Source organism: Pelobates fuscus, chromosome 5, assembly GCF_036172605.1.
Source record: "Pelobates fuscus isolate aPelFus1 chromosome 5, aPelFus1.pri, whole genome shotgun sequence".
Classification (NCBI taxonomy): Eukaryota; Metazoa; Chordata; class Amphibia; order Anura; family Pelobatidae; genus Pelobates; species Pelobates fuscus.
The window spans coordinates 5,451,199-5,476,258 of record NC_086321.1 but is presented as its reverse complement, the minus strand read 5'-3'; the positions used below and the strand labels follow the sequence as shown (position 1 = coordinate 5,476,258).

The following is a 25,060-nucleotide window of genomic DNA, read 5'->3' as shown; positions in this document are numbered from 1 at the left end:
TGATGTGGAGCCAGACGCAGCAGCAGAAGAGGACTCAGCCGAGGAGGTTATGGAAGAGGATGGAGTAGGAGGAGTAGAGGAGGTGGCAGCAGGCCTGCCTGCAAGTCGTGGCGGTGTCACCAACTCCTCTGCAGAGCCACGCATTCCATGCTTGGCAGCCGTCAGCAGGTTTACCCAATGCGCAGTGTAGGTGATATACCTGCCCTGACCATGCTTTGCAGACCAGGTATCAGTGGTCAGATGGACCCTTGCCCCAACACTGTGTGCCAGACATGCCATTACTTCCTTTTGCACAATCGAGTACAGGTTGGGGATTGCCTTTTGTGCAAAGAAATTTCGGCCGGGTACCTTCCACTGCGGTGTCCCAATAGCTACAAATTTTTGGAACGCCTCAGACTCCACCAGCTTGTATGGTAAAAGCTGGCGGGCTAAGAGTTCAGACAAGCCAGCTGTCAGATGCCGGGCAAGGGGGTGACTTTGTGACATTGGCTTCTTACGCTCAAACATGTCCTTGACAGACACCTGACTGTGGGCAGATGAGCAGGAAATGCTCAAGGCGAGAGACGGAGTGGTGGATGGTTGAGAGGGGGCAAGGAGGACAGCAGTGGTTGACGTGGCTGAAGATGCTGGACCAGGAGGAGGATGGCGGCTTTGAGTTTGTGTGCTGCTTGTACTCATGTGTTGATCCCATAGGCGTTTGTGATGTGCGATCATGTGCCTTCGCAAAACAGTTGTACCTAGGTGGGTGTTGGACTTCCCACGACTCAGTTTCTTTTGGCACAGGTTGCAAATGGCATCACTGTTGTCAGAGGCAGACACACAAAAAAAAATGCCACACTGCTGAGCTCTGCAATGACGGCATTCTGGTGGTGGCAACAGCATGCGTTGATTGGCGTGCTGTCTGGCTGACCCCGGGTGCCGATGCATGCTGTCTGACTGTGCCACTAGCTCCTTGCGACGACCTCCCCCTGATTCCAACTTGTCTCCTCCTCTCTGTCTCCCCATCTGAACTTTCCCCCTGTTCTTCTTCTCTTCTAGCGGGCACCCACGTGACATCCACGGACGGATCGTCATCATCAACCGCTTCACTTGTATCTGACAACTCAGCAAAGGAAGCAACAGCGGGTACAACATCATGATCATCACACCGTACGTCCATGTGTGTAATGCTGCCTGACTGAGACATATCCCTGTTATCTACATCCTCTGGCAATAATGGTTGCGCATCACTCATTTCTTCCAACTGATGTGTAAATAACTCCTCTGACAGATCAAGCGAAGTAACTGTGGTGCTAGTGTTGGTGGTGGCGGCAGGCGGGCGAGTGGTAACTTGAGAGGTGCCCGAAGCTAAGCTGGTGGAGGATGGTGCATCAAGGTTCCGAGCGGAAGCTGTAGACGCTTGCAGACAACTAACTGCTATTCAATCTATTACAGTCAAAATGTTATTTTTTTTTTAATGTACACTACTGTTACACCAGATATGAGTTGCAGTGGTGTGACACTGTGCCCTGGCAGGCCCTGAAATGCACACGTGTGAAGGAAACTGACTGCTATTATTTCACAGTCAAAAAAGTGTTGTTGTTTTTTTTTTTTTTTTTAAATGCAAGCTATTGTGACACCAGATATGAGTGGTGGCACTGGGCAAGTGGGCACAGTATACGCTGTGAGCCTGACACACACGCTGGCAGGCAGGCAACTGCAATTAGATTACACAGAAAAAAAAAAAAACAGACATGTTCTAGCCCTAAAAAGGGCTTTTTGGGGTGCTGTCCTTACAGCAGAGATCAGATGAGTCCTTCAGGACTGTAGTGGACACTGAATACACTAGCCTAGCTATCGATTTCCCTATTAAATCAGCAGCAGCTACACTGTCCCTCCTCTCGCTAAGAATGCAGCTTCTGAATGGATCTAAAATGGATGCTGTCCAGGAGGTGGGAGGGTCTGGGAGGGAGGGTCTGCTGCTGATTGGCTGGAATGTGTCTGCTGACTGTGAGGTACAGGGTCAAAGTTTACTCAATGATGACGAATAGGGGGCGGACCGAACATCACATATGTTCGCCTGCCGTGGCGAACGCGAACAAGCTATGTTCGCCAGGAACTATTCGCCAGCAAACTATTCGGGACATTTCTACATGTCATCTGTAAAACAATATTATGCCTGCTTGAACCCTCGAGTACCTATGAGGGCTGCCATGACACTCTAATGCCATTTCCTTTTTTATACCAATAAATGTATAGACGTGTGCAATTCAATTCTGTCCAAATGTGTATTCGGATGAATTTCTGGCAATTCCGACATTCGGATGCTTTCTAATGTCCGAAGTGCCGAAGTCTCTAATTTCAGAAGTGCTGAACCGAACCGAATTGCCGAAGTGCCGAATTTCCGAAGTACTGAACCGAACCAAATTTACGAAGCCCGAACTGCTGAAGTGCTGAATTTTGGAAGTGCTGAAGTGCTTCAGATTTCTGAAAAGTGGCAAAACAAGAGAGGGAGGGAAAATTACATGAATGATGACAGGGTTAGGGTTAGGTTAGGATTAGGGTAGGGTTAGGATTAGGGTAGAGTTAGGCTAGGGTTAGGTGAGGGTCAGAGTTCGGGTAGGGTTATGTTTATTGTTGGTTACACTATAGGGTTAGTGTCGGGTTAGGGTTAGATTAGGGTAGGGTTAGGGTTCTGGTTAGGTTTATTTTAAGGTTACGGTATGGTTGGGGTAGGGTTAGGAGTGGGTTAGGGATAGGTTTGGGTAGGGTTAGGTTTAGAATTATTGTAGGGTAAGGGGTAGGGTTAAGGATAGGTTAGGGTAGGGTTAGGGTAGGGTTAGGGTTCAGGTAGAGATTTTACGAATTCCGAAGTCTCGGATTGGCGAAGTCCCGGATTGCCGAAGTGTTGAACCGAACGTTCATACTAGCAACATAAGTGTGAAACCGCAACTTTGCACTGACAACATAAATGTAATACCACTAGGGGTAAGTATTTAATTAATGGTGGCAGCCATTTCGTAAAGACGAACGCCAACCGGGGGAGCATTCATATCCTGAAAGGAGACGCTTCCCTTGCAATTTCAGCACAAGAACCTCACGAATTGAGATTAGTCAGGGAATGTGCCATTGTGAGGTCGCCTGAGGTTTGTGGGGACACTCTTTGAGTACTGGCTAGTTTGGCGGGCATTCTGTGCCTGGGAGACAAAGGGAATGCCTCTTTTCCCGTGCTTTGGCTCCCAGGGCCAGAGACTCCTGGGATGAAGACCACCCTGTCATCCTGCGTGGGAGATCCTTATCTGAGTGGCGGGATTTCCATATTTGGGAGACACCCGCGCTAGGGCTCACTAGTGTAGAGAATCCTGGGATACGGCCCCTGTTTGTGTGTGTTGAAGACCCCTTGCATGGGGCAATGCATAAAAGTCGTGTGTGGCTCAATAAAATTGTGTTGTACCGCCAGAGCTGTGTGTTGTCCAGTTACTTGGGGGAAAAAAGTCTCTTGATACTCTAACAGGTTCCTGAACAGCTGAAGGAAGATATTAACTGGGGTAACGGTCGGGTTACCAGGGGTCCGCTACAAACAATAATACAAAACTTGGTGTTGCGGCATCGTTTCTGTTTGGGATTTTATATCTCAACAACATTTTTTGTACAAACAGTTGTGATTTAGTTTGTTCCATGGATGGTGGTGGGAATAGATCCCAATGAAGAATGTACAACCCCTGTTACTTTGTTTAACAAGGGACACACATATCCGGTTCGAATATGCTTTTTACATGGTTGTTTTTTTTTTGTAGTTTAATACCATTTAATTTTTACCATCAATGATGTTCCGCCTACTTGTGGATGTAATACTAAAATCATGCTGATATAAAGTCACCATTTTATACTTAATTTCATGAGTCTTAGGCTTATAGTTAATAGCTGGAAGTGGGGTCTGGGCCCTGGAAACCTAGCAGCTCATTCAATAATAATGTTGATAGACAACTTGTTAGATACTATTAGAGATATAAAGCTCACTAGATGATAATGGAGATCGACCGCTCACTAAAAAATAATGGATATAGACAGCTCGTTAGATAATAATGGAGACAGACCGCTCTTTAGATAAAAATGGAGATAGATGGCTCGATAGATAATAATGGAGATAGACCCTTTCACTAGATAATAATGGAGATAGACAGCTCACTAGATAATAATGCAGATAGACCGCTCACTAGATAATAATGGAGATAGACCGCTCACAAGATGATAATGGAGATAGACCGCTCACTAGATAATAATGCAGATAGACCGTTCACTAGATAATAATGCAGATAGACCGCTCACTAGATAATAATGCAGATAGACCGCTCACTAGATAATAATGCAGATAGACCGCTCACTAGATAATAATGCAGATAGACCGTTCACTAGATAATAATGTAGATAGACAGCTCACTAGATAATAATGGAGATAGACCGCTCACAAGATAATAATGGAGATAGACAGCTCACTAGATAATAATGGAGATAGACCGCTCACAAGATAATAATGGAGATAGACAGCTCACTAGATAATAATGGAGATAGACCGCTCACTAGATAATAATGGAGATAGACCGCTCACTAGATAATAATGCAGATAGACAGCTCACTAGATAATAATGCAGATAGACAGCTCACTAGATAATAATGGAGATAGACCGCTCACAAGATGATAATGGATATAGACCGCTCACTAGATAATAATGCAGATAGACCGTTCACTAGATAATAATGCAGATAGACCGCTCACTAGATAATAATGCAGATAGACCGTTCACTAGATAATAATGCAGATAGACTGCTATTTCGATAATAATGCAGATAAACCGCTCACAAGATAATAATGGAGATAGACAGCTCGTTAGATGATAATAATAATGGAGATAGACCGCACATTAGATAATAATGGAGATAGACCGCTCACTAGATAATAATGCAGATAGACAGCTCACTAGATAATAATGCAGATAGACAGCTCACTAGATAATAATGGAGATAGACCGCTCACAAGATGATAATGGATATAGACCGCTCACTAGATAATAATGCAGATAGACCGTTCACTAGATAATAATGCAGATAGACCGCTCACTAGATAATAATGCAGATAGACCGCTCACTAGATAATAATGCAGATAGACTGCTATTTCGATAATAATGCAGATAAACCGCTCACAAGATAATAATGGAGATAGACAGCTCGTTAGATGATAATAATAATGGAGATAGACCGCACATTAGATAATAATGGAGATATACAGCTCACTAGATGATAATGGAGATAGACAGCTCACTAGATAATAATGGATGTAGACAGCTTGTTAGATAATATTGGAGGTAGACCGCTCACTAGATGATAATGCAGATAGACAGCTCGTTAGGTGATAATAATAATGGAGCCCCACCAACTATTGCCACTGTGCCATCCATTGGGGAACTAGTGAACACTTTTATTGTGTATTTAAACAGTTAAAGTTATTACTAATTTCTTAATACCAGTCAGTGACAATAAAATCCAACAAAACATATTACAGCAATTTTAGTGTCACACGTCTGTGCCCAGGGATTTTGCCAGCCTATAGAATCATACAATACGGTATTTCACCCAGTCCCGAGATCCACCGGAAAGTACATTGGGGAACTTTTAAACCCATGCTGGTTGATCTTTCGTGGGAGAAGGATTACTGATATGATATTTATGAGGGCAAACTCTAGTAATTTGCAAGTTTATCTAATATTTTTTTTTTTACAGAGATCTCTAGAGAATTATTTATGAATGAGAGATGATGTCTACCTTTCTCAATTTTGTTTAGTTGTGAGATGGCGTTTTCCAATGTTTGCTGTGTTTTTCTTATATCTTGTGATGTTTTATTCTGCAAGATGGTGATCCTCTGCAGCTCCCTTTTATACTGCTCGGTGTCCTCATGGCATCTCTGCAGGCTGTGATTGGTGTCCGCTAGGTCTTGTCCCAGTTGCTCTACCTGATGCTGGGACTGTGCTAGGCTTTGTTTCTTGTTTTCCAGACTATCATCTTGGCTCTGTAATGTTTGAGACAGACTGGTGTTCATCATCACATATTCTAAAGACAATCTGTGTAATTCTCTGGAAACACTGATATCTGGGAATAAAAAAAGAATAATGAATATCCCTAATGTCCCTAATCCCCACAATATGTATATATTCGATTACAAACTGTTATAAAAGTTAATATTTATACATGACCATATCCACACAGTATTTAAAAGATATGCAGTTAGTTTGTAATGTTGGGGGATTAGGGGTGAAATTGCCCCATGGTCATGTTTATCTTGCTGTCCTGTAAGACCCCAGAGTTTGGGGTTGATACTAAAACAGCGTGTTGTGTCCATGGTTTTTTATTTGTTGTCTCATTTTAATTGGACATCTCCTGGTAATAGTTAACACGTGTCAGTGGAATGTCTAACCTTACATTTAATTTCTCCAGGTAATAAGCAGGTAATGAACATTGTGTTTTAATGGATTACAATGGTGCATTGAAGTACTAAGGGTAGGTGGCCCGCCATGGGTAACAGAAGGCAAGGGGTGCACAGAACACACTTTCTCCCCAGAGCAGGAACTCGTCTCCTGCACCTTTCTTGCTTGGTGCTGTGCTCTGGATACTTCCATTCTGGGCAGTGAGGGGGCTGCTGGGATCTCCCAGCTCTCTTGCACTGATCCCTACAGCTCCCAATTGGACATCAGGGAGGAGGTTCTACTCCAGTTCCCTTTAAAGTTAAAAAAGGAGGGCTGAATGGTCCTCATTGTAAATAGTAATACAAATTATAATAAAATAAAAATTGCATAGATGTAAGCATGTTTATGTGTGTGTATGAGTCTGTGTGTAAATGTGTCTTTGAACATGAATGCTTGTTTATGTAGAACATTGTAACGGAACTCCTGTATTCATACTAAGTACCTCCACCAGGTCATCTTCATTTGTTCTATCTGGAGGGTCTGATACACTTTGGGATCTGTCACAGACTCCCTGATGAGGGGACTTTGGTCATGCTATCAGTAGGTTTGATATCGTTCAAACCCTATCTGCATGAGAATGTCTAGCGTCAGTAAAAAAGCACATAGGATTTCCTATTTGGGAGGCCTAATGCACATGTGGGGCTCACTGTGCATGCTCATCAGGTTGCCCAATCGGATAACGTTGCAGGAGGGGAACCATGACCCTGTGCTGATTGATCTCAGTGCTGGAATCTGGTAAGTGAATCTGGTAAGTAAACCCTTTACATTGTTAGGGGGGAGGCACATAGACAGAGGAAGAAATAATTAGTGTTAGGAACACCAGAGCATTCCTTTAATGTAGGGATAAAACAGAACTGCTTTATGTCAGGGTGGCGATCCGATGCCCGGGACCCAGACACTGTCCGGGCAGCGGTGCAGGACCAGGACCCAGTATGCCTGATGTTCAGAGTAGGAGTCACAGCGTGGAGGTGGATTAGCAGGGTCTGGTGCAGGGTAACCGCACGCCCCCTGGTGTTGAGCACCAGCGTTTGTGCAGCCACATACCAAGACCCTGATTCAGCTTAAAGGACCACTCTAGGCACCCAGACCACTTCAACTTAATGAAGTGGTCTGGGTGCCAGGTCCAGCTAGCTTTTACCCTTTTTTTTATAAACATGGCAGTTTCAGAGAAACTGCTATGTTTATTCTGAGGGTTAAGCCAGCCTCCAGAGCCTCTAGTGGCTGTCTCACTGACAGCCGCTAGAGGCGCTTGCGTGCTTCTCACTGTGAAAATCACAGTGAGAGCACGCAAGCGTCCATAGGAAAGCATTATGAATGCTTTCCTATGCGACTGGCTGAATGCGAGCGCGGCTCCTGCCGCGCATGCGCATTCAACCGATGACGTCGCAAGGAAGAAGAGGAGGAGGAGTAGAGCTCCCCGCCCGGCGCTGGAGAAAGAGGTAAGTTTAACCCCTTCCTTCCCCTAGAGCCCGGCGGGAGTGGGTCCCTGAGGGTGGGGGCACCCTCAGGGCACTCTAGTGCCAGGAAAACGAGTATGTTTTCCTGGCACTAGAGTGGTCCTTTAAGCGGATCCCAGGAACTAGGAGCTTGGAAATTAGCAGACCTCTCAGGAGCTGAATAGGGAGGCTCTGCAGCAAGATTGTATCCAGTACTAGAAACAAGGCAAGACTAGAGATAGGCACCAAACATGAAAACAAGACAGAACTAGTAGAACCCAGAGCCAGAGAAGGATAGTAAGCTAAACCCAGAACATATACACAAGACATGAGGAAAACAAACATAACATGGGCATGGCTAGACAGGACTGTACATGGACTGGGTATACAAACTAAAACAAGACAAGATAAAATAAAATAGGCAAAACAAGAGGAGAAATAACTACCGTATATACTCGAGTATAAGCCGAGTTTTTCAGCACATTTTTTGTGCTGAAAAACCCCAACTCGGCTTATACTCAAGTCAATGTCTGTATTATGGCAATTTGCATTGCCATAATACAGACAGGGGGCTGTGGTGGGCTGCAGAGTGTTTACTTACCTCTCCTGCAGCTCCTGTCAGCTCCCTTCTCCTCCGCGCCGGTCCGTTCAGCACCTCTGTCAGCAGGGCCGCCACCAGAAATTTTGGGGCCCCTAACTCAGGGTCTGGGCCCCCTGGGGCCCGCCTCCAAATACCGCCCACTGGGTCCACACACAGACACAAACGCACACTGATACAAAAGGACACAGATACATACTAACAGACACACATACTGAAACAGACATACATGCATACAGGCATACATACTGACACACACACATACTGAGACATACACACAGGCATACATAGTGACAGACAGACACATACTAACATACATACAGACACACATGCAAGAGGACATAAAGACACATACATACATACACACACACACATACATACACACACCCACACACACATTCATACATACAGACACTGACATCCATACACACATACATTCATAATGGCATACAGACCTACACAGACACACATTCATAATGGCATACACACATACATACATACAGACTGACATACATGCATACATCCATACACACATACACACAGACCTACGTTCATAATGATATGCAGACATACATTCATACAGACATACAGACATACATATATAATGACATACAGACATACATATATACATACATAGACATACATGCATACAGATATACATGTATGCATACAGACGTATGCATACAGACGTAGACATACATGCATGCAGTCAGACAGACATAGGCATACACACAGACATACATACAGACATACACACAGACATACATACATAGACATACATACATACATAGACATACAGACAGACATACATGCATGCAGACAGACATACATACACAGACAGACATACACATACATGCATCCAGACACACAGACATACATGCATACAGACAGACAGACATAGACATACAGACAGCCATGCATGCATCCAGACAGACAGACAGACATACATGCATACAGACAGACACAGACAGACAGACATACATACATACATACATGCACACAGCTCATTTTCCAGCCACCCTCCTGTCTCTTACCTTTTCTTTGCAGGAGGGTGGCTGGGGATGATGGGAGTCGGCACTGCCTGGCTCTCCCTCTTCACGGCTGGGCGCGCGCGCTCCTCCCGTGCGGAGTGAGCTGGGAGGAAGTGACCACTTCCTCCCGGCAGCACTTGCGGCTGCTTTTTTTTTTTTAAAGGGGCCCGGTCGCGCTATACACGGCCGCCGGGCCCGTGACAACTGTTATGGTTGTCACCCCCTGATGGCGGCCCTGTCTGTCAGCTCCCAGTGTAAGTCTCGTGAGAGCCGCGGGGTCATAGTGCTGAGCGGACCGCCGCGGAGGAGGAGGGAGCTGACAGGAGCTGCAGGAGAGGTAAGTAAACTCTCTGCCAGCCCCCCTCCTACACAGTGCCCATCCACTGGACCACCAGGGAGTGAGAGCCCCCCTCCCTGCCATGTATCAAGCAGGGAGGGGGGACGGAAAAAAAAACATTTAAATAATAATAAAATTAAAATAAAATAATATTTTAATAATAATAATAAAAAAAATAATAAAAAAAAATAATAAAAATGCCCACCCCCCACCAAAGCTCTGCAACACACACACACACACACACACTGCATCACACACACTCACACTGCATCACACACACTCACACTGCATTCATACACACACTGCATTCATACACACTGCACTCATACACACACTGCACTCATATACACACACTGCACTCATATACACACACTGCATTCATACACACACACTGCACTCATACACACACACTGCACTCATACACACACACTGCACTCATACACACACACTGCACACATACACACACACTGCACTCATACACACACACACTACATTCATACACACACACTGTAAATAAATATTAAATTAATATAATTTTTTTTAGGATCTAATTTTATTTAGAAATTTACCAGTAGCTGCTGCATTTCCCACCCTAGTCTTATACTCGAGTCAATAAGTTTTCCCAGTTTTTTGGGGTAAAATTAGGGGCCTCGGCTTATATTCGGGTCGGCTTATACTCGAGTATATACGGTAAGTACTACATATGGAAATTATGGGGATTTAGTCACACTATATGATCAAACATTGCATAAGCCTGCCAACAACGCCAATGTACCCCATATCTAGCAGGTCCTACACTGCCTAATGTATACTAAAACAACCAAAATACATATATAGCACTTACCTGCAAGAAAGGGCAGAAGCCTTGAGGAGCTGCCTGCAGGAACACTGAAACAGAGTGAATGATGGAAAACAAACGGGTGTGGCAACATAAAACAAACATTTAAATGAAACCTGGAGACTGGGAATCCCAGGGATGGATTACAGGAATGAACCCAGAAATCCCAGCATAAAGAAAACCAGACATAGAATAGAAAACCAAAAACCAAGAAAAACTAAACAAGAATTGTATCAAGAGTACTGGATACTAGAAGCCAAGTCCAGACATCAGAACAGAGCAGAGCAGGACGTGACACTTTATTGAACACAAACTACATACATTATACTCCCCAGATGTGGATTCACTCTCCAGGCATTGAGTCATAAAGTTCATGTAATACAATACAATCTTCTCCAGTGTGAAGGAAATCAGTTAATATGATCAGTCCAAAGTTAAAGGAACAACAGAATGGCTTAAACAGAAGAAAATACGCCTTCTGAAGTGGCCCAGTCAGAGTCCTGACCTCAGCCCGATTGAGATGCTGTGGCATGACCTCAAGAAAGCGATTCACACCAGACATCCCAAGAATATTGCTGAACTGAAACCGTTCTGTAAAGAGGAATGGTCAAGAATTACTCCTGACCGTTGTGCACGTCTGATCTGCAACTACAGGAAATGTTTGGTTGAAGTTATTGCTGCCAAAGGAGGTTCAACCAGTTATTAAATCCAAGGGTTCACATACCTTTTCCACCTGCACTGTGAATGTTTACATGGTGTGCTCAATAAAAACATGGCAACATTTCATTCTTTGTGTGTTATTAGTTTAAGCAGACTGTGATTGTCTATTGTTGTGACTTAGATGATGATCAGATCACATTTTATGACCAATTTGTGCAGAAAGCCATATCATTCCAAAGGGTTCACATACTTTTTCTTGCAACTATACATAGAGTGCAAATTATACACATAAACCATATACATAGAGTGCAAATAGATCACATATGGTACGTGCAAAATAAGTTAGCACATAAAAATGTGCAATATAAAAAGGTGAACACCTAAATCATGTGCAAAAATACATAAAGCAAATAAAGTGCACAATGTAGACACAAAATCATGAGCATAAAGGTTCAGAGCATGATCACATTAACCATGTACATAAAGTGCAATGTGAGCACAATAGTGCATTGTAAACACATGATTGTGTTAATAAAAGTGCATAATACAATCACAGATTGATCACACAGTGCCTATGTATCTGCATATGTATCATTGTGTATCTGTAGAACAGGTCAGAAATGCTCAATAACAAAATATTGCTACCTGGAAGTAAATAGACACCTATATAATAATAATAATAATAATAATAATAATAATAATAATATAAATCACTAGTGGGAACGAACTGAATCTATTCTGAATATAAAGTGTAGTACTTATATATGAGCTGGTGCTCAATACAAAGGCTTTATTAGAACTGGCCACCAGTCCAAAACAGTGCTCATATAAATGGACACACGGGGATCATAAATATAATGCCTCACTAAGTTAAACAGGGTTATCAGCAAATAAGACTACTACGATAAATAGTAGCACTTATCAACTTAGCCAAAATTAAAAACACAGCATAACAATCATATCGCCCGTATACAGCCCTGGTATGTCCCTCTGGTGCACTGGTTACATACAACGTATGTAACTAGATATATTTTAATATCTAATTAAGTGTGCAACTGTGTGTCTGTATCTGTGTGTGTGTATGTGTGTGTATCTGTGAATCTTCATGTGTCAGTCTTTGTATCTGCACATCTGTAAGTGTGTCAGTGCATGTATCTGTACATGTGTCAGTGTTTGTATCTGTGTGCCTGTGCATCTGCATATGTGTCAATGTTTGTATCTTGTCTTTGTGTGTCTGTAAGTATAAGTATGTACTATATAAATATATATTACACATACATATACTTACTTAGGGCAGAGGAGAAGCAGGGGGGGCGTGGAACAGAGGAAGAGCAGGGAGAGAATAGGTCAGAGAAGAAAGGGAGATCGGGCCGAGAGAAACATACATTTGAAATATTAGTAAGTAAATATTAGTAAGTATAATAACTATAAATATTTTGTTAGTATGAGGGGAACGATTTATAGAAATAGGCTGCCAATGGGTACTCAAGTGAAAAAAAGGTTAACTACTGACCTAGAGGGACATGGACAAGCAGCTCATATAAGAGCCTAGCAACCTTCTTCCATCAGAATCTGCAAATCAGGGTCTCTTAACATACTCATGTGATATAAACACACTGCTCATACCTATCTTGCTGACTCTGATAATCTTATTGAGCCCCTATCCAATATAGATACATACCTGGATCCTTGTGTGTCGTTGGTCTACTGTTATGCCTCTGAGCCACATTACAGTTCTTGTTTCAGCCTGAAGTTTATCCCTGTCTTGTATCCAGAACCAGAGCCAGATTAAGAGCCCAGTGGGCCTGGTGCTGACAATTATGATGGGCCTAATTACAGAATCTTATCGACCAAAAACAGTAAAACAGGCATACCTCTCAAGCGTCATGATTCTGATGGAATTGGTGTTGGAGGGAAACTCAAAGGATGCAGCTATAAGAAAACACATACTCTATGCTAATCTCTTTATCTAATTTATGCTTTCATCTTTCAAGTAAATCAATACCTCCTAACAGCAGTGTGCAGTGAAGCAGGAAGTCAATGGGTGGGGTAAAAGGGTGTGCCATTGACGCAAATCACGTAACCTGCCAAAAGGGGCGAACATGCCCAAAAATGGGGCATGTCTGTCCTAAGAATTGGAAGGCCAGCCTGGCATCAGTGTCCCTCTGTATCACAGTGTCAGTGTCCCCATGTCGCCCAGTCCCCTAGTCTCCCAGTGTCTGTGTCTCCATTTCTCCCAGTATCCCCATGTCTCAGTGGGTCCCGTGTCACTAGGATGCATGAGGACACAGTGAGACACTTAGGGACACAGTGAGACATGGGGGCACTTGTGACTAGCGACATGGAGACACTGGGAGACATGTGGACACTGAGACATTTCGGGACACTGGGAGAAATGGGGCCACAGACACTAGGGACACAGACATGGGAACCAGTGGCATACATACCGGATTCGCGGCTGCGACCGGGCCTGGCCCACCAGTGGGCCCGGACGCCCCTGCGACCCGGTATGTACCCATTGGGCCAGCCTCTTCTCCTGGGGAGCCCAAGAGCCTGCCACCTCCGGGTCCCCCGAGGCTGGCCCTCGTGTCACCCCACGGCCGGTTCTGCGGGCGCGTGAGGGAGCACTCTCCCCTGAGTGCGTCCTCTTCAGCTCCCTCACGCGCCGCGTAATGATACAGGAGCCGGAAGATGACGTCATCTTCCGGCACCGGCATCCCTACGCAGCGCACGCGGGAGCTGAACAAAAAGCACTCAGGGGTGCTCCCTTGCGCGCTTGCCAGCAAGCCCGCAGGACCGGCCACCCAGGAGGCCAGCAGCACCACTGGACCCCAGGGAAGCCCCCCAGCACTCCAGAAGGTAAGGAGGCTGGGGCTTGGGGGGTTAAATAAAAAAAAGTGTGAGTGTGTGTGTGTTGGAGTGTGTGTGTCTGCTAGTGAGTGTCAGTGAGTGTGTCTGTTGAGTGTGTGTCTGCTAGTGAATGTCAGTGAGGGTGTTACTGTGTGTGTCAGTTACTGAGTGTGTTTGTGTGTGTATTAGTGAGTCTGTTTGATGTTTGTTAGTGAGTGTGTGTTTGTCAGTGAGAGTGTATGTTTTGTAAGTGAGTATGTATGTCTGTCGCTGAGTGTGTCTCTGTCAGTAAATGTGTGTGTCTGTTAGCTAGTGTGTATGCGTCTGTTCGTGTGTGTGTGTGTGCAGGGCCGCCACCAGAAATTTTGGGGCCCCTAACTCAGCTCAGGGTATGGGCCCCCTGGGGCCCGCCTCCAAATACTGCCCACTGGGTCCACACACAGACACAAACTCACACACTGATACAAAAGGACACAGATACATACTAACAGACACACATACTGAAACAGACATACACGCATACAGGCATACACATACTGAGACATACACACAGTCATACATAGTGACAGACACATACTAACATACATACAGACACACATGCAAGAGGACATAAAGACACATACATACAGACACTGACATGCATACATACAGACACTGACATCCATACACACACATTCATACATACAGACACTGACATCCATACACACATACATTCATAATGGCATACAGACATACACAGACATACATTCATAATGGCATACAGACATACATACATGCATACAGACTGACATACATGCATATATACAGACATACTGACAGACATACATGCATACAGACATGCATACACACATACACACAGACCTACGTTCATAATGATATGCAGATATACATTCATACTGACATACAGACATACATACATACATAGACATACATACAGACAGACATACATGCATACATGTATGCATACAGACATACACAAACATACATAGACAGACATACATACGTAGACATACATGCATGCAGTCAGACAGACATAGACATACACACATCTCGTCCTCCTCCTATACTACTTTACTATACCTGGTGCCCATGAAGGCACCATTCCTTTCCTATTTAGGTATACACCACATTGGGAAATAGTATATAGGTTATTGTACCTTCACGATAGTGAGGTTGGGCAGCAGGATACCCTGTTATCCATATTGGCACAGAATTAATGCTCTATGGGGAAACCTGTTTTCAGTCTAACACCTGACTTGCTACATTACATATTGCCTTTTGATATTTTAACCTCTCCATTGCCTACTATTATAAGTCCGCTCTATTTACCTACAAGAGCTTTTGTAACATTCTGTGGCATTCGAATCTATTGTAGCATTTGTTGCCTTTTAGTATCGCCCTATATTGTTGCCGGTGACTATTTGTCTCTCTGTCATTTAGTAGCAATTTATTGTTTATTGCTCTCTAACAGAGTCGTACTTTATTATACCGGCACTAAGGGCGGCTATATGCCTATGTAGGTGGACTGTGGTGTCATTGAGGTATTCTTTAGGCAGTATCACTTTAGTAGCATTACTTATTCCCTTTTTACATCTCAGTTTTTCCCTCTGCCCACGATCACATGTTCGCTCCACTGACCTATTAGAGACTTGGAATACTGTGTGGCATTTGCTGCCACTGACATACGAGTCCATGTAATATCGCTTTAACTGTTGCCGATTATTATTTGTATCTCTGCTGCTTTACAGGAACTAGTATATTCGTTTACTGTTCTCCACCAGAGCTGTACTGTGTCATATCGGCATCTAGTGCGATTACATACCTCTGTAGGTGGACGGTGTTGCCACTGGGGTATCTTTTAGACAGCAACGCTTTATAGTTATACCCTTCAGGGGTCTTTATTCATAATTTTCACTTAGATGTGTCTCACCTCACTCCCCCCTTCCCGCTTATATGGTTAAAGTTTTAGTTCTCTTTATTTATTTATTTGTTCATTCAATTGCTTATTTATTGTATTTATCTTTCTAATAAAGTCTAATATTTTAACTGGGTTTTCCTCTACATCCCGCATATGTTTATATGCGTTTTAGGACAGATTCCTCTCCTGTTCTCCCTTACACACTGTGGCGAAACCGACCTCGACACGTGTCCTTGGAGGGGGCTGATTGCCCGCCTCTTGCCTTTGGACTATGGACCAGACTTTATGGGAATGTGATACCCCAGATAGCCATACCATGGAGCCTATTCATATAATGAAAGACTATGGGAAAGACTTTGGCTCCATGGCAATTGTACTGTGTGAGTAGGATCTGCGCGCTATTCGGTAGTTTTGTGCGTGCAGATCCCAGCTATCTGGGGATAGGTGAAATGTCTGTGTGTTATGTGTAAATGTGACTTTATGTATTTTAAAGTGTTTTATGTTGTTTTGCAACCATGTGGTTAATGGAGTCTGCCTTTAGTCCTGGGTAATTGGATTACTTCTCCAATTAACTCCAGGGCAGAAGGGAGGAAACCAGGGTGCATTGTGGGGATGTTTTTCTGCCAGCCAGAAAGGAACAAAAGATACTTTTAGTAACTTTTGAACCCCTGGTCGGATTCATGCCATTTTTTAATATGTTGTTCCCCTGAATGGATTGATTGTGGATATGTATTTTTATGTGAATGTGATGTATGGTTTTAAAGTTATGAAAGTTGTGTAAAAGTATATTTTACACTGTATGCATAATGGGATTATGTGTCACACTAAGGGGAGGGGATGTGTGGGAGGTAACATCTATGTCATTGGTTCTTTTATGCCTCCCCCTGGGTGTGGCCTGTATGTGTGAGTTGGAAATAAAAGCCAGGCTGGATGAGCCAGTCCAGAGTTCCTGTTTTACCCTCAAAGTGATGTGTCGTCTCATTATTGGGGGAAGGATTTATTGTATGCTGTTCCAGTTGACTGCTAGGAGTACAAGCCTATTCGTATGGTTCCTATTCAATGGTCTACAGCATTCATATGCTTGGGAGAATTTAAAGGTTTCTCGGATTCGGTGATTGTGGTGTCTGCCAGAGTGCTTGGAGTCCTCAGGAAGCACTAGGAGCATCCATTAACGGAGGTACTCAGTCGGGGTGCCAGGTGATCCGTTACACACACAGACATACATACATACATACACACAGACATGCATCCATACATACATACATACATACAGACATACACACAGACATGCATACATACATAGACATACACACAGACATACATACAGACATACACACAGACATGCATACATACATAGACATACACACAGACATACATACAGACATACACACAGACATGCATACAGACATACACACAGACATACATACATACATACATACAGACATACACACAGACATGCATACATACATAGACATACACACAGACATACATACATACATACATACAGACATACACACAGACATGCATACATACATAGACATACACACAGACATACATACAGACATACACACAGACATGCATACATACATAGACATACACACAGACATACATACAGACATACATACATACATACATACAGACATACACACAGACATACATACATAGACATACACACAGACATACATACATACAGACATACACACATACATACATACATAGACATACATGCATACAGACAGACATACACAGACAGGCAGACATACATGCATACAGACACATACATACATACATACATACATACATAGTTAGTTTTCCAGCCACCCTCCTGTCTCTTACCTTTTCTTTGCAGGAGGGTGGCTGGGGATGATGGGAGTCGGCGCGGCTCCCTCTTCACTGCCTGGCTCTCCCTCTTTACGGCTGGCGCGCGCTCCTCCCGAGCGGAGTGAGCTGGGAGGAAGTGACCACTTCCTCCCAGCAGCACCGGCTGCTTTTTTTTTTTAAAAGGGGCCCGGTCGCGCTATACAACGGCCACAGCGCTGACCGGGCCACTGAAGGAGGGGGCTCATCGGGTGGCCCTAAGTGTGTGGGCCACCCGATGAGCCCCACATGTGGGGCCCGGGCGGCCGGGCCCGTGACAACTGTTATGGTTGTCACCCCCTGATGGCGGCCCTGTGTGTGTGTCTTCAGCACTTACCCTGGGGATCTCTCAGCTCCGAATGTGCATGCGCGTCAAGTGCCGCGCACTCATTCAAAACGCCCATAGGAAAGCATTACTCAATGCTTTCCTATGGACGTTCAGTGTCTTAAAATCGCAGAAGCGCCTCTAGCGGCTGTCAGTGAGACAGCTGCTAGAGGCTGGATTAACCCTCAGTGAAACATAGCAGTTTCTCAGAAACTGCTATGTTTTCAGCTTCAGGGTTAAAACTAGAGGTACCTGACACCCAGACCATGTCATTGAGCTGATGAGATCTGGGTGTCTGTAGTGGTCCTTTAAGTGTGTGTGCATCTGCATGCACTGGCGTACATACCGCGATCGCAGCCCTGCGACCAGGTGCCCGCTGCCATGTGTTGCGACCCCGGCACGTGCAGAGTAAGCGCTGGGGCGGGGGGGCCCACAAATCAATTTTCGCACCGGGGCCCCATGGGTCATGTGTACGCCACTGATGGGAACACAGACACTGGAAGTCTAGAGGACACGGAGACATTAGGGACACTGGCTGGGAGGCATGAGGACACACATTTGGGGACACTGAGAAACATGGGGACACAGACACTTGGAGACTAGGGGACACTTGGAGACTAGGGGACACTGTTTCCCTAGTGTCTCCGTGTCCCAATGTGTTTACCTATTTCTCACAGTGTCTCCCCATGTCTCAGCGTCCCCATGTCTCACAGTGTCCCCTAGTGTCTTAGTGTCCCCATGTTTCCCAGTGTCCCCAAGTGTCTCAGTGTCCCCACGTCTCCCAGTGTCCCATAGTGTCTCAGTGTCCCCTAGTGTCCCCATGTCTCCCTGCAGCCTTTACCCTATCCCTCACTTCCCTGAGCTGTAGTCTGTCTCTGCAGGCTGGGAGCTGCTGTCTGGACTCTCTGTGCTGTGTAGCTGCTCCCCCGCAGGTCAGTAAGTAGAGAGGCAAGGAGATGCTGTAACTTCTTATCCCTGCCTCTCTCCATACACAGTGACCCCTACTGGCTGGTGCTGATATTGCAGAGTAATCTCCGTTTATACTGAGAAAAATATTTGCATTTGTATTGCCGGTATTACTGCAATACCGTCACGGCCAGGCAGCCTCAAATACTGGCTGTGCCTTAAAATACCAGTCAGGTGGCAAACCTAAGAGTAGTGTGTAAAAAAAAACCAAAATTAAAAAAATAAATAATTATTTTTTATTTTTTAAATGGGCCTATTCCATGGGCCTGGGCCTGGGCCTGGAGCTGCAGCTCCATCAACCCCGATGTTAATCTGGCCCTGTCCAGCACTGGGGGCTGGAGGACTTTACCTGTGGCTGCTCATGTCTATCCAAGCCCACCTGAAGCACATAGTCAATCAGTCATGTATAAAACTCTGCCCTCCCCAAGGGCAGGGTCAGTTCATTGACTCTGGTTCCTGTTGTTGTGTATCTTGATCCAGTGTTCTCCCCGGACGGCTTCCGACCTTGGCTTTTTCTTCGTTTATTCTAAACCTCTGGCTTCCCCTGACTTTGGCTTTCCACAACTACTCTTCTTCTTGTCCTTGCCTGTACTACTACTTGGAGCTATTCTTCCTGGACAGCCCCCCGTGCACAGACTCACAGCTTAGGTGGCTTCTTACCTGGCCAACTTGGTCTGTGTTTCTTTGCAAGGGTAAGCGTATAACTCTGAATGTCGGACTCCACATCAGGTAAGGTACTGGCACAAGGTTACCAATTTGATTCTAGAGAACATACGTTTTCTTGGATCCCCTTGATCTTAGCTTAGATGTCTTGAAATTGGTGTTTCAATATTTCCCATCGATTTAACATTTTCCAAAGGTCTTTCCCACATAATGTAAATCACATTGGCAGGTTAGTAGGTAAATCAGTCCCTTAATATTAAAACTAAAAAAAGATTTGGCCTGAAACTGTTTGTATTATCACTGTTGGTGAAGATTTTTTTTTGTATATATTTGCATGCTTTACAGCGCCCACACTGATAGGTGCCTACCAACTTATTAGATGGCCAGTGAATTAGTACTGGCTTACTCTTAAAGTGGCTATGCACTGCAAGATTTCTCAGATTATTTCCTCTCCATGCTGTAATAGAGGCACGTGGAGAGATTGCATGTATTTAAATGGTTGTCTTGTTTGAGTAAGGGCCAGAACCTATCTAGAATGTTTTTAACCTGTTTCCATCCTAAGTCAAATGTCGCTATGCATCTCTACTGCTTGAGTTCTTGACCTTTGTTGGAATTAAGAGAGTTTTTGTTGTCCTTGAGTAGATCATGTCTGTCCATTGGATATGATGAAGGTCAATGATGAAGAGCCTTATAATAGGCTCTTTTTAAGACACTTATTGGTATATCTCTTTGCCCTAAACATAGTGCGAAGCTCTCTTGCTATGAACTTTAAATCCTCGATATCAGAACAGCTTCTCCTGAGGAGTAAGTATTGCACTCTTGGAATGCCTCTTTTAAGTTGAGATGGTTGATTACTTTACCAGTTTAACAGACTATTGGTGGCCGTACTTTTTCCTATACAGATAGGTTTTTGATCTTGCCAACATCATAAAGGGTTCGTGTAACGTCCAAAAAGTTCAGAGAGTGGTGACCTATATCGGCAGTAAACCTCAAATTTAGGTTATTTGCAATCAGCAAGTCGACAAAGGTGAAAAAATCAGTATCAGACCCTGTTCAGATGATGAGTATGTCATCTATATACCTTTTCTACACAAGGATGAGGCTTGTGTATTTACTGTGCAGATCCAAAAATACCACCTTGGACCAGGTGAAGGTTGGCATACAATGGGGGGCAAGATGTTCCCATCCCATTCCCCTTCACCTGGTGGTAGAAGACCCCATCAAATAGGAAATAATTGTGCAGTAGCACAAATCTTAATAGGTCAATGATGAACTGATTGCACACCTCTTGTACATGTTCCAATCTCAGGTGGTGTGGTATAGAGCTGTACAGGGCCTTAACATCTAAGCTACACAATAATGAACCAGTGGGGTTTCTGCTTTTCTCTGCTTGATGAAGACTGGCACTGGAGCAAAGGGAAAGGCGAACAGGGATTTATGGGTGTTTTTTAAGAGTAGATTTAAGTAGGGGGTTAGGTTGTATTTAAAAAAAAAAGAAAAAAGAAAAAATATTACTTACATTTTACCATAAGTCCAATTGTGGTTGTGAAGAAAATAAAGAAAAATACAAGTGCGAGGTGAAATACACGTTTATGAATGCCTAAAGAAAAAAAGGTAGGGAAATGAGAGAATTAAAATGATTTACGTGAAAAAAAGATGGTTATTTTTTTACACATGATACTTTTAAGGTTGCCTCTAACATTGTGCACACAAAATTGTAAAATAACTTAGTTAAGATACAGACATAGGGCGCCACTTATCACAAGAAAAGAGTGGAAATAATTACCCTCCAGTAGATGGGCATAAAAGTTCATATAAGGGAAGAAAAAATAGAGAACATCATAGGGTGATCGTATCCAGACCTATACCTCTGACTGCTACAACTGGAGATTCAGCCCATTTTGAGGCATCAAGCTTTTAATCACATATTGATTTATTCAATTGTGCCACACTGTTTGTGAGTGTTACCTTTTATTTATTATTTTAACATTTTGTTATTAAAGTTTTGCCCTATGATGTTCTCTCTTTTTTTCTTCTCTTATATGAACTTTTATGCCCATCTACTGGAGGGTAATTATTTCCACTCTTTTATTGTGATAAGTGGTGCCCTATGTCTGTATCGTAACTAAGTTATCGTAACGTTGTGTGTGCACTATGTTTAAAGGGACACTGGGAGTGTTTTCCTTATGTAGTGGCTTGCCTGCACATTTTCACAAATTAGTTAGTCTTCTCACTATCCAGTTCTAATTTTATATTGCCTCTAACATTGGCTTCAATTTAATATTTTTTTTGGAATAAACTTTTATAATGTTTTCAAAATATTAAAGTATCACACGATATACTATATATATATTCACACTAATACAATATTAAAACATTTTCAAACTATTAAATCATTTACAAAAACCTTTTTCCAAAAATATTAGAGGGACATTATAGGCATCAAACCCCCTTTATCTTAATGAAGCAGTTTTGGTGTATTGATCATGCCTCTGACGTCTCATTACTCAATTATCTGCCATTTAGGAGTTAAATCCCTTTGTTTCTGTTTATGCAGCCCCTGCCACACCTCCACTGACTGACTCACACAGCCTGCATGGAAAAAAATGGTTTAATCTTTAATCAGATGTTAACATACTTTAGACGTTTTTATCTCCTGCCCTGTAAATTGAACTTCACAGACAAAGGCAACGGTATGGTCTAGCAAACTATCAACAGTGCAAATGATAAGAAACTCTAGAAAAAAGAGAATGTGCTATATCTAGATTCCTTTTCATGAAGTGTTTAGGAAGGCTGTGTAAGTCATATGCAGAGAGGTGTAATGATATAGATGTTACAAAGTTTTGGAGTGCAGTAGCCAGACCAGCAATGTTTTCTGCCAGAGGTAGCCACTCGTTACCCAGGTGGTTGAGCCCCTGAGCCTTGAGTGGCCTTCTGGTCTTAAGCAGAGATGGGAGACTGGAACAGAAAGATGATAATCATAGTGAGGCAAGCCGAGGTCAATGGGAAGGAGAAGCAGCAAAGTCAAAACAGTCCAAATTCAGCAACAGGTAGGAGAAACAGGAACAAGCTTAATTAGAGAGTACAGGAACCACAACAATCTGGCAAAGGTACAGAGACAGGAAGTGGCTTTTATAGGCCAAGAACCAGACACCTGACCAGACACAGCTGAAGAGAGTTGTCACTGATAACCTTGACTCTACAAGCAATGGTATCAGATCTCAGGTAAATTTGCAAAAGGCAGGCTGGTGTACTGGTAAGGAAGAGGTTTAGCACCATGTAAACCAGGGTTCGAAACCCAGCAGAGTCAGTTCCTCACATTACCCCCACCTCTACAGGCACAGCCGCTGGATGCCCGATTTCCTGGTTTAGCAGGGTACTGTGCATGGAAAGACTGAAGAAGACCAGGAGCGTGAATATTGTCCATTGGTTCCCACGATCTATCCTCCTCACCATAGCCTTTCCAATGAACCAAATATTGAAGCTTGTTGCGGAAGATCCTGGAGTCAAGAATTTTTTCCACCTCGTATTCATCTTCACCATCCACGAGGACTGGTGGTGGGGCAGGCAGGGCTCGACCAGGGAAAGTATTTTCATGAAAAGGTTTAAGCAGTGCCACGTGAAACACTGGATGTATTTTCATGGAATCCTGAAGTTGCAGACGGAAGGTGACAGCATTGATCTGAGCGATGATCTCAAAAGGTCCCATGAACTTTTGACCCAATTTATGAGAAGGAATCCTAAGCTTAAGATTCTTTGTTGACAGCCAAACCTTGTCACCAACATGATAAACTGGGGCCTCCTTTCTATGCCTATGAGCAGCTCTTTTGTAACATTCCTGAGCCTCCGAAAGAGTCTCCTTCAACAGTTCTTGGGAATCTCGTAAGGCGGTTAGCCAGTCAGTGACTGCAAGAATGGAAGTAGTAATTGGGAGACTCACTAGAAAGGTTGGATGGTAACCATAATTGGCAAAAAATGGACTCAGAGAAGTGGAGCAGTGGTGGGCATTGTTATAGGCAAACTCCGCCGTGGGTAGAAAATATATAGCACCACAAATATTGTTCCAAAGTCTGGTTGGTTCGCTCAGTCTGTCCATTACTTTGTGGATGAAAAGCTGATGACAGATTTACACTAATACCTAGAATAGAACAAAAATATTTCCAAAAATGAGATGTAAACTGCACTCCCCTGTCAGAAATTACTTCATCAGGCACTCCATGTAAGCGAAAATTTCCTGAATAACTAGGTCAGCAGTCTGTTTAGCTGAAGGGAGACCACGAGCTGGTATGAAATGACTCATCTTAGTTAACCGGTCCACAACAACAAGAATGGTAGTGTGTTCCTTAGAGGGAGGTAGTTCCACAATAAAGTCCATGGATATAGATCCCCAGGGACGATGAGGAATAGGAAGAGGCTGAAGCATGCCAACAGGTGATGAGCGAGGAGTCTTATGTCTGGCACATACATCACAAGAGGACACATACTTCTTAACATCCTCATAATATTTAGGCCACCAAAAGGATCGGGTAAGTAGTTCTTGTGTCTTTCGGATTCCTGGATGACCTGCTGGTTTTGAGTCATGGTAGAGGCGTAAAACGTCCAGTCGCACTGATTCTGGAACAAACAGACGTTGTTGAAAAATCCAAAACCCATTAAGCATGGTCATATGAAGATCACGAGGAGGATCACGGAAAACTGGATCTTTAGCGAAGCCCTTTTTAATGTGAGACATTAGATCAGAAGGAAAGGTAACTCCTAAAAATCTACTCTCCGGCAAGATGGTGGTCTTGGTTACTGTAGTATGGAGGGTGTCAGCTATCCTAGACAAGGCATCTGCCTTGCCATTTCTGGAATCAGGGCAGTATGAAATTAAACCTTGAGAAAAATAAGGACTGGCTGACAGTCTCTTAGCTGATTGAATACATTCCAGATTTTTGTGATCTGTGAGGACAGTAATTGGATGGGTGGCTCCCTCCAAGAGATGTCTCCATTCGGCAAAGGCAGCTTTTATAGCCAAAAGTTCTTTATTCCCTATGTCATAATTTCTTTCTGCTGGTAACATCTGGCGGGAATAGAAGGCACA

At 43.6% G+C, this 25,060-nt stretch overlaps 1 protein-coding gene across 1 annotated transcript in view; it reads right to left on the bottom strand.

Moving 5' to 3' along the window:
- The window catches only part of LOC134610524 (B-cell differentiation antigen CD72-like), a 102,744-nt gene that overhangs the window by 47,792 nt on the left and 29,892 nt on the right, over positions 1 to 25,060 (bottom strand). Inside the window, exons 3-4 of the mRNA XM_063453489.1 lie at positions 21,497 to 21,577; positions 5,801 to 6,124 (exon numbers count right to left, since the gene is read on the bottom strand). Coding sequence (XP_063309559.1) covers positions 5,801 to 6,124; positions 21,497 to 21,577 — 405 coding nt within the window. The remainder of the gene's footprint in view (positions 1 to 5,800; positions 6,125 to 21,496; positions 21,578 to 25,060) is intronic.